Below are 13599 nucleotides of genomic sequence, written 5' to 3' on the forward strand. Positions count from 1 at the left end.
TTATTACTATTTATATACCCATTTATTATTTTGATAAGATTTGTTTTATATTGTTTCATTATAAAAATTAAAAAAAAAAAAACTTAATCCTTATTTCCAAAATTTCAGTATATTTATAATTTTTGTGAAAAAAAAATTAAGCACTTTCTTTCCTACATATTTAAAAATAATTTTTTTTTTAAAAAAATCATAATTCTATTTTGCCTCCCTCTTATCCCATCCTTTTATTTCTATCTTTCCTATTTTCCATTTATAGCAAGCTTGTAGCCATAACATCTCCACAAACTCTCATTCAAAATCTATGCTAACATACTCTTCTCACCACAATTGCATCTTGGGTCACCTTCTTTAGAACTTTTCATTCTTTCTTCTCTCATCATCACCCCTACATTTCAATTTGCATGATTATCAAATCTTCTTTTGCTCACTATCGACTGGTTCTCTAAGCAGCTGCATGCCACCAGTGGTGACCATCGCACCACAGACACACCATCGTGGTCGTCCATTGAAGAAGCAGCTGTCAATTGTTTCTCGGTAAGGCCCATATTGGCGATTTTTTAGATTTTCGAACTGATTCTAAGATTTTGACCATGCCATTTGTTTTTAAGTTTTTTTTTTTCTATTTATACTCAATTTGTTAGTCTTTGGGGTAGTTTGATCATTTAGGAATTTCTATTTTCTATTATTTAAATTTGTTTTGCTATTAATATAATTTTGAAACATTTTTTATATTTTTCCAAATGAAACTTTAAATTTTGTTATTTCTCTTGTCAGCTCATTTTTATATAATGTTAGTTCGTAGGTGTGTCGGCTTTTTTTTTTCCTTTTACAATAATTGTAAAAATAGAGAATCCAATCCCAACCTCAAGAAAACTCGTATTATTAATTAAGTCGATATTCTATATTAACATGTTTAGTAAAAGTAAAGTACAAGAAAAGGGGAAAAAAACGTCCAAAAACATTTTAGATGAAAAGGCACACATTTTAGATTACTTTTTCAAGTAAAATAATTAGGTCTATTTGATAACTATCTATTATCTAAGACATGTTGAATAAGTGTTTCGTTTTTTGTTTTATGTTTATGAAATCTATGCTTTTTTTTTTTTTTTTTATTATGATTTTCGTTTTTCTAAAAGAAACTTACATTTAGTAGAAAATGGATAGTAAAGTATAAAATCTTATAGGTGAAAGTAATTTTAAAAAAATATTATCAAAGTCGTAATTTTATATTTTTTATTTTAAAATACTTGTTATCTTACAATTTATTTACCATAGTTTCCATCTTTTGAAACAAAAAACTTGAATTCTTAGCCACATTTCAAAAACAGATTTTTAATTTTTCTTTTAAATTTCAATATTTCCCTTGGAATTTAAAAACACTTTTAAAAGTATTAACAAAACAACAAAAATTAATTCAGTATCGTTTATAAGCTTAATTTCCAAAAATTAACATAAACCAAACTATCATCGAATAAGGTTTTAATTATGTTTTTGGCTCCGAAAAAAAATCTTCAAAAGCTATAACGAAAGATCTAACAGAACCTATATAATGACAAAGGGAAACAAAATGAAGGAAAGCACCTATATAATGTGTTAGAAGAAAAAAATGTGTTGATTTGAATATTTTAAAATAATAAATGTCGATCCTCAATCATCCTCACCTTGTAGGCTTGCTTTAATATTTTCTAAAGTATGTGATATAATATTGTTAACATACTCAACAGACTGCGACGTCGTTTCGGCTGTTGGGGAGGGACTAACCAAGATTTGAGAAGCTATTGTTAGCAATGATCCTCCTGTTTCCCTCTCCTCTTTGCTAGAACTGATAACCAATGGCCTTGTAGGGTGTCCATCTGGAAGGATCGAGAAGCCTGTCGGTAATGTCGTGATGTTTCCCGGGTCGAACCCAGCCATCACAGACTTCATGCTATTCGTGTCAACTTGAGCATAGACCACCGTCGATTCGTATTCATTCGTTAGACTATCTTGTAGAATCCATATGTTAGTTTCATCTGATTTTATTGCCTGCAAGATTCGTATGTAATTGAATTATATCTCAACATTCAATTGATAGCTCCATGTTGTCTCAGGCGCGTGGCGACAACTTACATAGTGGATAAAGAGGAAAGGATACTCACTTGAACCGTAACGGCATTGCCTCGATTCTGTCCTTTAGCAAAGTTTGCTAACATTTCAGCTTGACCACCACTTAACATCACATCCCACTGAAAGTTCCATAGTTCAGACGGTTAAAGTACTGATATAATTAGATTTACCGTAACTTGTTAATGATCTAAGACATAAAAGTAGAAATTCCTGTATTTGAACTCCTATATATAATATTATTTCTTCTCAATTGAATTACCTGTGCAGTCACAAATAGAAGATGGTTTTGTTGGAATGCCTTGAATCTATTACCTGGTACTTCGAATGACCAAGCACCTTGCCACCGAAATTAATTTGTATTATCTGATATTTCTCTATAATAAAATATGATCTTTCCCTCTGTCCATACACATAGCTAACATGCTGTAAGTGTACTACATAAATCTCTGTCTTGATTACTTTACTATTTACTTTACTTGCTTACCCTATTTGGAAATTTCATAAAAGGTTTAATGAGACAAACCTCGGGTCGGCGAGCTTCGTCGATCAAGAATTCGAATAAGAGTTTAGGGGAAACAGGTAGCCAAACAGAAGCAACTGCACACAAGATCAAACCAGTAGGTTCTTGAGGGTTTTTCAAGTTCTTCCTGGAAGCAATCCTTATGGTTTCACCTATTTTGCTCTGGACCTTGGTCCATGTATGGCTGCTTGAAGCACCAATGGCTTGATAAATATTAGAGGTCATTCTCTGAGCCAATCGGAGAACACTTTTTCTCCCACCAACAGTGGTGATTCCTACAAGTTTTTAGGAACTGAGACCAGAGAAAGATTTGAAGGGATATAAACTTAACAAAGGGCGAGGCCTTTTACCAGTGGAATCCTTCATGGGAACGTTGGTGGCCATGAAGAAAACCTGCCACTCACAATGGCTTTGTAGCGTCGCCATCCAATGCCTCGCCCCGAATATCAAACCGCTGTTGACAATGGTTCGGTATATCGTGTGAAGTCCGATCTTCTGGCATTCCCAATGCTCCACCCACGTGACCTGAAATCACTCAACTCAAAAACTTGATATGACATTTTGCCATCGATACTATTTTCAACTACCATTACATTTGAAAGTTTAGCATGATAGATTACTGTAAAATTGATCTTTTGTTCATATTCTTAACGGAACAAAACGAAATGACGATGGATAGACGAAAAGTTTGTACCTTACAATGACCGTCCGATGTGTCTTGGATGATGCAACCAGAGGGGCGTTTCCTACAACGAGAGGAAGATGAGTCGATATGGTCTCCGACTTTGTCGATGGAGACATCGGCGACGACCCATTTATCGGGGCTTAGTTGCTTACAACTTCGAACGAAAAAGATCTCTCTTGGAGGGAGGGTTGGGGTCAACATTTGGAGCTCTGCAAACATCTGCAACCCTGGCAGAAAAATGAGCTTCTACCATAAACCATATAACCTATACGTATCTAAACTCCTTAGTTTATCACAGTTTTCAATTATAATTTCTCCGTCAGAAACAAAATAAAATTAACTATCAATAAACTTACATTACATGTTATGATAGCTTGATATAAAAAATTGAACACCCAAGAAAGAAAAGTTGGAATTTCTACTAATCCTTAAAAAATAAAATTTCAATGGATAACATAAATTTAATATTTATTTCTACAAATGTTTTATCATTTATGCACATATGCCTCCTATAAACTGATTAAATTAAATTCGTTCATTCATCCTTTCTTTAACATTTAAACCCCACAAAATATTCAACAACTAAATACGAGGAACTCAATAACGTTGTACATCATTGCTTTTTCTAATATGTTTAGAAGATTTCTTGCCTTGTTTCTTTATTCTTTTCCATTGTACTTCTTCAAGTCTATTTGACTTTGTTTGGTTGTTGTTTAGCTGACAGACTGACATTGTGACTATTGTTGTGGGTGTTCAACCTACTTGTTGGGCAAGCAAGAATTTATTTTCTTTTAAACTTGTGTTATGTGAGCCTAAAATGTTGGGATATATGTTAACCCAATAGGAGCTAATTTTTGGGTTGACCCCTCTTGAAAGCCTTAAATTTTTTCTTTTATGTGATATGGGTATGATTTAAGGAGAAAGAGGGTGGAAAAAATACGTAAAAAAAAAAGAAGAGAGAAACAGGGGGAAAATAGAGGCAATTCGGTTTTTCAGGAACAGCTTCCACAAAGCTGTCAATTGCCAGAGTTTTAACCGTTGGATTGTGCTGAATTTCGATCAGTCTGTTTAGGACACGTACAGTCTCATTTTAAACAGTTGGATTGTTGTTCGGAGCTCTAGTTTGTCTACAATCGCTGCTGAACAGTATATGTGAAACTAGGATTTTTTCATTCTTTTTATCTCTAAGTGTTGATCTCTTATGTATGAAAGTATTAGTGGGTAGTGAATCTTTATATGACTGAATTAGGTTTTTTCCCCCTCAATTTTATCATAGTAAGAGAAGTTGACAAAGGTAGATTGCTCACAAGTCCGATGAATTTCACTCTTCATATCAAATGAGTTTTCCACATATCATTCATGTGTGTTATTTGTTTTTCTTTGTCTTCCAAAAATTTATGAATTATTGTTGTCCATTATTGGTTAATTGCTTGGTATAATTTGGTGATTAATTTGTGATGTATTGGAGTACTATTATTTGGTTGAGTGTCTTGGAGGTGATCCTAGTGGATTGATATATTATTTGTCACCTCGATAGACTTAATCAATGATAGAAACTTTTCATTGATGAGTTCTATCATAGAAGTTTATTGGTAACAGAAACATTACTAATAGACATTATATGCTTTTCTCACTAATAAGCTCTATCATAGACGTTTATCAGTAATGGAAGCACCATTGATAGAAGAGATACTCTTCTGTCACTGATAGATTCTAACATAAAAGTTTATCGACAATAGAAGCATCACTAATCGATGTGATATATTTTCATCAGTTATAAAAGTCTATTAATAATAAAATACTTCAAGTACGGGTAAAATAGAATTAATTCAAAATAAAAATTAGTTTGCCATTTTTTGTCTAGGTTTAAATTACTTGCTATATTTGCAAATAAATTGACTAATTTTGTCATCTATTTTCATTTCTCTAAAAACAACGCCAATGTCAAAAACCGTCGGTTTCAAATTTGTCCCATAAGTTTAGTCTCTTAACTTGTAATACTTTCCAATTTTTTTTGGAAAAGATACGAAGTGGATCAAAAGATGCACCAATTATAACCTATCTTTTCTCATTTCTTTCTTTCCTTCTTCTTTTCTTTTCTTTTCTTCTTTTTTTTTTTTTTATATATATATATATAGTACTTGAGAGGTGTATGGGATAATTTATGTATTAAAAAATCATTATATATAGGGAAATTATTTCAAATGGTAAAATTGTTGAAAATATTTATTATATAAACCAACATGCATAAAAGTTAATAAATAACATGGATAAAAGTTACTAACTTTGTTTCGAAAAAAAAAATCACTAACTTGAATATTTTTAGTAAGATCCTTAAGAAATCTCTTCTATTTTTAATTAAAAAAAATCTACCATACTTGGTAACAAATAAAAGTACTTTACAAAGACATTGATTTAAAAACTCTGTTTGAAAACATATTTAATGATCTGTGTGAATAGTATGATTATTCCTGTGTTTGGAGTACAAATTCGAGTCATTTATACACTTTCTTATGAAATACTTTTTTAATAAAAAATTTTTTTCATCTTACAAATTTTTTAAAAGTGTTTTAAATGACTAAGTAGTTCGGTTTCAACTGATTACTTATAAATATATAAATATGTTTTTTAACTTCGTATTTTGGAGATTTCCTTTTTTTTTATACAGAATACTTCCAATTATCACTTCAAAATCATTCTAAAATAATTTATTATCAAAAGAAAAAAGAAAAACACTTTTATTTCATAGTTCAACTATACCATATGTGATATTTGTAATTTGTAAGATCTGTGGTTTGAATTTTTCTATCCCTATTGTACTAAAAAGATCACTTTCATATTAATTAAATAACCCTATTGTACTAAAAGGATCACTCTCATCCTAATTAAATAATACGGAGATTTTCAAAAATAGAAAAATAAGAAAAACTATTTACACAAAATAACAAGATTTAATCTTCTTTGATAGATGCTGATAAAAACCAAAATCTATCGTTGATACTATGTGATTGACGTAAATAAGAGTTTATCCACATCTATCTGTGTTCTTTTTTTTTTTTTGTTATTTTTTTTTTTTAAAAATTTGACATTTTTCTATCCGTAAAAATATCGTCATAACTGAAATAATAACAAAAAATTGTAGTAAATGAAAAATATAAGGTTAGGAATCTTTTAAACTTATTTTTAAAAATTTTTAAAAAAAATTAAAAATAACAATGACTAAAAACATACATTTCACATAAGAACAGACTAAAACATAAGTTATCTGCCTTCCACATATTGGAAACATATCTATCGATACTTCCAAAAGCAAAGAAAACTACTCATCTTGGAGCAGCAGCCACAACAACAACAATAATATTAATAAATAAGTAAATTATAAGTTTTAGTCCCTAAATTTTCAATTTTCAATTTAATAAACTCTTCACTTTTGTATTCAATAAATCTTCGATATTTTTTTTAATATACATCTCTATTTAACATAAAAATTAAAATTTTATAGTTTTATTAGATATAAAATTCAATTCTATATTTAATGTTTCAACTATCCATNATTTAATTATTATTATTATTATTTTGAAGATTATGTTTGACGTCTCACAGCTACTTTGCCATAATTTTTATATTTTCTAACCAAACATTCAAATTCCCAAATACTTATTATTACAAATTAACAAGAAAATCAAAATCATAGATGAAGGTAGAGTTTATAAGTTTAATTTTAAAAAAAAAACAAAAAAATAAAATGGCTATCGAATTAAAAGACTATGTATTTATATTTGTATGTTTGATGGTGACTTTAAAATAAAATAAAAGAATGGTCATTTTTAAAATTAATTTAGAAGGGTTAAAAACATGTTTGAAAACGTCAAAATTGATTTTGAAAATCGACTAAATTTAATATTATTTAAACAGTAAATAAAGAAAGAAAGAAGAAGAAGTCACCAGTTGAACTGCGCCATCCTTGTTGGTACCGTCGCCATTGCAGACGACCTCCATAGTGGAGGCCTTAGAGATTATCGACGGAAACATTTCCTTCCATTGAACCTTCACAAAACAAACAAAAAACACTTCAATTCCGTTCTTCTGAAATTTATCCACTCTAATTAGGGGTTTCAATTTACCACATCCATGAAGCTCTGAACCAATCGATGAAGATCCACGAACACCACGCCGGTTTCTCTCGACGCTTCCACTTCTCTCTTCCCTCGCTCATTTCCGGCCACCATTTCCTTCGTATACACATCGTAATTCAGTAGTTCTCGCCCTGTTTCCACGCTTCTCACCCATAGCGGCTCATCGGAATCCGCCATTTTCACCACCTCCTCAGTCGCTCTCTTCCCTATCAACATAACCCTAGCTTTCTCCAGTCCGAAAATACTCTTCGATTTCTCCAAATTCCTGCTCCTCTCTTTTTCATCCTCGTTGTTCTCCCCCGATGATGTCCCCGCCGGAGCGTATTTATCTAGAGCTGTTCGTAATCTCTCCACCTGTAAATCCAAGGTCAGTTTCGATCAATTTCAACAACTTAGAACAGAAATAAAATATCTCTTTATATAACCTCAGCTTTGAGTCGAGCAATTTCAGTAACTAGTTGTTGTTGTTGTTGTTGTTGTTGATCAGAACTGGTGAAAATTGGGTCTATGGAATTAGTTGAAGGAGAACAACCTTTAGGGCAAGAAGATTTACTGATCATTTCTCTCATAGCTTGGTTTTCTTCTCGTAATTTCTCCATTTCTCCTTTTAATAAAGCGTTTTCATGACGCTCGTGAATAGCCTGTAAAAGCAAGCTCTAGATGAAGAAAACAGAGAGAAAGAAAGTGAATAAGAAACAAATTTGTTGAATGTATGTCAACAACAACTGGAAAACCTTGATTTGGGTTCTACGATTCTGAAACCAGAACTTGATTTGTTTACAAGAAAGACCAAGTTTCTCACTGAGTTGCTGCCGTTGTTTCTCATCTGGATGAGGTGATTCTTTAAACAACCTGCAATATATATCCCAAAAATTTGCTTCAAAACCATTCCCATTTCTTCACATTTAACGTAAAAACCAGATAAACGATAAAGCCCCAAAATTTTAGTTGTTTCCGTACATTTCCATTTCTCTGATTTGCTCTGAAGTATGACGATTCTTTCTCTTTTTTGTATTCCCCTGTAGCTTATCTTCATCTTCATCATCTGGGTCCACCCCCAAATCCTCCGCCGACCTCGATCCCGCCGGCTCAGAGTTGTCACTGCAGCTGTCTTCCCTCCTCGGCGGCGCGTCGACTTCCACATCCATCGCCGCCGCATTCCCAAAAACCCCAGCCTAAGAAGGTTAAAAAAAAAACCACATTAGAGCTGCATTTATGGAGAAAGATTTAGAGAAGGGTAAAATCAGAGCGAAGGTGAGTACAAGAGTGAGAGAGAGAGCCGGAGAAGAAGGAACAATCTTAAGACGGCGAGAGGGGTGGTTGTCGGACATGACAACGGCCATGAATGGCGGTGAGAAGGGGGGGTTTGAAATTGAAATGCTGCTGCAAATAGTAAAAAGGATTTTTGCAGTTTAAAGATGGAGAAAGAGAGAGAGACTATGAATGAGTGAGCATACAAACAAATGGGAGGTGCTAAAATTCACGTTTTTATTTTCCGGTTCAAGAATTGTGGATTAGAACCAAAGTGCTGAGGAGAAAGTTTATATTAATTATGAGTAAACAACCGACGTGTTTGTGTCATCCACCTCCAAAATTATACTCGCTACTCAATAACTATAAAATATTATTTGAAAATGAGATAAAATTGAAATCATAAATTGTTATATGTGAATTTGGATTATTAAGAAAATACTAAAAATAAGTTGTACAGTCTACAGATTTGGGAGTGAAAAAATGGAATGGAATATGGCGAATGGTAAAATGTTGTTATTGTCGATTTCGTACAAATTTGAATGGACAAAAACCTTTTCGAGCGAATTTTCCTTTAATTTTTAACTTATCTTCTGTCTTCGATCAAAATAATGATAAATAAATAAATAAATAAATAAACGAAAAGACTTTTCTTTTTCCCTTACAACTTACAACCTACGACATTGCTGGTTCTGTTTATTTTGTTGTCCATTTAAACGTGAGTGATGTAATATACATACTACATTTTCCATTTTCCATGTCATGGATATTTGTGTTATTATTTGACATAAAAAGACAAACACAAAAATAGGTTTTCTTGTACAAATAAAATTAATTATTTATTCATTCATCTCCGTTAATATTTTAATGAAATACTATCTTCTAATTCTCAAAAGGAAATATCATCAGTGTCTCAATGGGCTAAAAAGAGGAGATACATGGAAAATGGGTTGGAAAATTGTCCACCCAAACACCTAAGTATTATTTAGCTAATGAATGCAACGGGGTTACAATCTCTATGAACATGACAAAAATAAATACTCTCAAATAAATTTATAAAATATTTAATAGCTTCTGCAACAACCAATTTTATTGTGTTGGAGACAATTTGATTGGACTAGGATATGAGAGACCTCCACGTGAAGTTCCAAGTTTCACTTCTTTGAGTATTGCAAGAGTTTCGACCATTGGGGATTATAGAAATAGCAATAATTGGTCGTCATGAATCTCAAAACACAGAAGCTAAACCCTTTGAGAGAAAGGAAGTAACCTTCTATCTCTATTTACTGTGGATTTTTTTTTTGTTGATAAAATTGTGTGATTGGATATGTTTGTGGCATTCTTTTTATACTTCTATATGGCAATCCAACATCTTTTGCTCTTCAATCATTATATCAATGGAAACGGAGTTTCCATCACCAATGTACAATCATCATCAATGGTAACACCATCTATTAATAAAGCTATCGTTGAAGTCCGCTGAGATTAAAGAGATATTTAATGTTTGATGTCAAATTCCTATAGCTCTAGGACAAATGAATAGGATACCATCTATACATTTCTTGAAGAAATAGCATACCGGACTAATAATGTGACAATATTTACATCCTTATTTATTAAATTTATTATAATGAGAATGATGTTATTAAGGGCCCTCCAAATAAAATGTTTCATTTTCCAAGGGATTCTAAGCTTCTAAATATTTTTCTAAAACTCTTTCAATATTGTTTATGCTCGAAGATATCATTTGTATCCTGACTTCACTAAAGGATTTCTATTTATCAAAAAGCCAAATTAATCTTTTTTTAACATTAATTTTATTTGAACGACTAGAATTAAAGTGATATAAAAAAACGCAACAGCTAAATTTTGAAAAAATATAAATAAACTTTAAATACTATTCTATAACAATAAGCCTGAAATACTAAAGCTATATCATTGTGAATAATTCTAGTCTTTTTTTTCTTTAACCGAGTCAACATTTAAATATGTAATGCATAAAGTATCCCAAGGTTCGAAATATCGATGTCGATGAAAATATCAAGATCCTAATTTTCTGGAAATATCGTTGACGTTGATGAAAATTTTTGAAACAATTATGGAAATTAATGATAATTGACGAAAATTAATATAATTAGTTAATAAAATTTTGATCGTGACTTAATTTGACTATAATTGACCATTTTTAATGAGAATTTCTATAAATTAAGACAACATTTAGCTTTCTATTGTAAATGACTATGTAAATGTTGATGCGATAGCATAAATTAAAAAAAAAAAAAAAGTAGAAAATAATTACAAAATAATATAAAATCTGAGAACATTTTGAGGTGAAATGATGTAAAAGTTAATGTTTTGGATGGTTAAAGAAAAAAACTCATATCAATTCAAGTTTGAGGTGAAATAATGTAAAAATTTGTATGAAAAAAGTTTGAAGAATGTCAAAAATAAATATATGTTATTTTTTGTGATTTTTTCAAATTTATTTTCTTTATAATGAAAGTTTTTGGTCGAAAATAAAACTAAAATGTGAGAAAAGTTGAAAATTGGAAAAAGTAATACATAAAAAAATGCTTATTCTTTTGTCGAAAATGACGGACCATAAATTGAAAAATTTAAACTCAGCTAAAGTAGTTATTTAAAAATAAAAAAGAAAAAAAAATCTCAAAATTTCAAAATGGGAAGAACCGAAATATTTTCAAATTTTCGAAATTTCGTAATCCAAATTGAGGGAAAAACGAAATTTCTCCCGATCAAAATTTCGAGATTTCACTATAAATTTAAACTATGAAGTATGAACAATCGGAATAGAAATAAAATATATTATAATTACTACAACCTCGTAACAATTTAGTTTAATTTGTTCTTTTTTAAAGAAAAACAAGTTTACTAAATTTATTGTTTTTTATCTTCTTCTATCAATATTAAAAATAAATAAATAATAAAGCTAAATTTTAAAAATTGAAAAAACAAAGTGGTTATTATTATTATTTTTAAAAAAATAGTTAAGAATTGAATTATCGCACCAATCGTTGTACAAGTAGAAAGAAAATAAATTTAATTTAAAAACAAAAAAACAAATAACAAAACAAACGAAATTTATACTAAAACCGGCCAAGATATCTTATTCATATTTTTAACTTACTAAAATACATGTTCGAATAATAAAACGATATGAAAAGGATTGTGGGGATGACGTAATAAATAATGAAAATGAAATCTAGAGTGTTTTTTTAGATGAATATAATTACTGATTTTATTGGGAGCAAAAAATCCAAAATTGGCCATTCTATTCATTTTAATTAGTAAAAATCATTTCCACGAGTATGAAGATTTTTTACAGCCCCATTATCTATTTTCAATATATATATATATATTTTGTGTGTGTGTGGCTATCGTGACGAGAGATAGAAGAAACCAAAATAATTATGAAGTAATTTTTTTTAAAATGGTTCAAACATAAATTTTAATCACGTTCGATCCGAAATACATCCAAAACATTCTATTCCTAATGAGATATAGCAATTTTAAGTTGTTCACATCTTAAGTTTTTTTTTTAAAAAAATAAATCATTAATGTATTTTAAATTTCAATATTGTGTCTAGAAATCTAAAACAAAAATATCAAATATTTATTAGATATAAAATTGAAAGTAAAAAATATATAAATTTGAGATTGAAAACTTAAATTCCTTCCACCCAAAAATTAAAAGGAAAAAATATTTTCTTCTTGTCTAATTTTCATTTGGTCCATAGGTTTGGTCTCGAAATGTTACACATTTAGTCTTTAAGTTTTGAATTTGAATTCACTTTAGTTCATAAGTTTTAAATGATATAATTTTATCTTAAGATTTGAGTTTTGTTTTAATTTGATTCGTGGATTTAAAGATTTATGTTTTTAATTTCCATTTTTTCTTAAATAATCATTTTAGTGTTAATGTTTTCAAAATTTGTGAAAAAAATAATTCTATAAATTTAAAGTTTTCAACTTTCAAAGTCACATTAAATAGGACAATAAAAATTTGGAAATAATTAGATATTTTTTAAAGTTGAAAACCAAGTGGTTTAATTGACGGGCAAGACCGTACGAGGGTTGGTTTGATATTGGGTGAGTGAATTTTAGCATTAAAAAAACGTGGGGATAAATATACCAAAATAAAAATAAAATAAAATAAATTATCGTTATCCCATCAATGATAGAAATTTATGTGGGCTAGAATGGTTGAGGCTTTAACAGCACATGTCATAAAAAAATGAAATATGGTAAAACAAAATGATAGTTACAATTAATTTGTAATTTTGAAATTTATTCAATTGACTCCCTCTAATATAAAATACCTATTATTATAGTTTGAATAGGTTTTAACTTTTACTAATATCATTTTTTTTTTGTTAACATCATATTTTTCGCTCTATTTTTCTAATATATTTACCCTTTTTTTTCCTTGTATCTTATGAAGTTTGTTTATTATTTTATCTGATGCCACAATTTGAATTTCTAAGTTTGGTTAAACGAGTTGGTGAATTAGTTTTGTTTATCTTGTTTTTGACCGTGTCGAACTAGAAAATATAAAAGTGTTCGTTTCTTTCTCCCTCTAGTCTCCTTTTCACTGGGATCTTTCAATATTAATGATTCCTTATCGGAATTTATTGATATCAGTTGGTGTTCAATTATAAAAACACACGAAAAAGTCAAATTCGAAGAAACGGTAATGGAATATATTGAAATCATTAGAATATTCCTTTATGGATTGTGAACGATATTAAAGATATTCATTAACCCTTAATATCAGTGTTGAATTGTTGGGAAGAACCTCCAACTTCTACCGTAATAATAGAGAAATTAAAAGAAAAAAATAAAATTGGGAAAAAAAACAATAATTTATGTGAAAAACTCCCAAC

At 29.9% G+C, this 13599-nt stretch overlaps 1 protein-coding gene across 3 annotated transcripts; it reads right to left on the minus strand.

The window, feature by feature from the left end:
• Nucleotides 1-1586: 1586 nt before the first annotated feature.
• On the minus strand, nt 1587-9037 carry LOC120086770 (homeobox-leucine zipper protein GLABRA 2-like). Of its 3 annotated transcripts, none has more exons than XR_005484323.1 (12): nt 8710-9037; nt 8408-8622; nt 8182-8299; nt 7873-8088; nt 7436-7801; nt 7257-7358; nt 3321-3530; nt 2977-3151; nt 2630-2901; nt 2366-2505; nt 2139-2225; nt 1971-2025 (listed from the first exon to the last, which is right to left on the minus strand). XR_005484323.1 is itself a non-coding variant. In XM_039043561.1 (11 exons), the coding sequence occupies exons 1-11, from the start codon at nt 8788-8790 to the stop codon at nt 1648-1650; spliced, it is 2220 nt and encodes a 739-aa protein (XP_038899489.1). In that variant the 5' UTR covers nt 8791-9035; the 3' UTR covers nt 1587-1647. The 3 variants fall into 3 exon arrangements, 1 of the variants encoding a protein (XP_038899489.1); XR_005484324.1 differs by having other exon boundaries at nt 2366-2442; nt 8710-9035; XM_039043561.1 differs by lacking the exon at nt 2366-2505 and having other exon boundaries at nt 1587-2025; nt 8710-9035.
• Nucleotides 9038-13599: the final 4562 nt, after the last annotated feature.

This window comes from Benincasa hispida, chromosome 9 (assembly GCF_009727055.1).
Source record: "Benincasa hispida cultivar B227 chromosome 9, ASM972705v1, whole genome shotgun sequence".
NCBI lineage: Eukaryota > Viridiplantae > Streptophyta > Magnoliopsida > Cucurbitales > Cucurbitaceae > Benincasa > Benincasa hispida.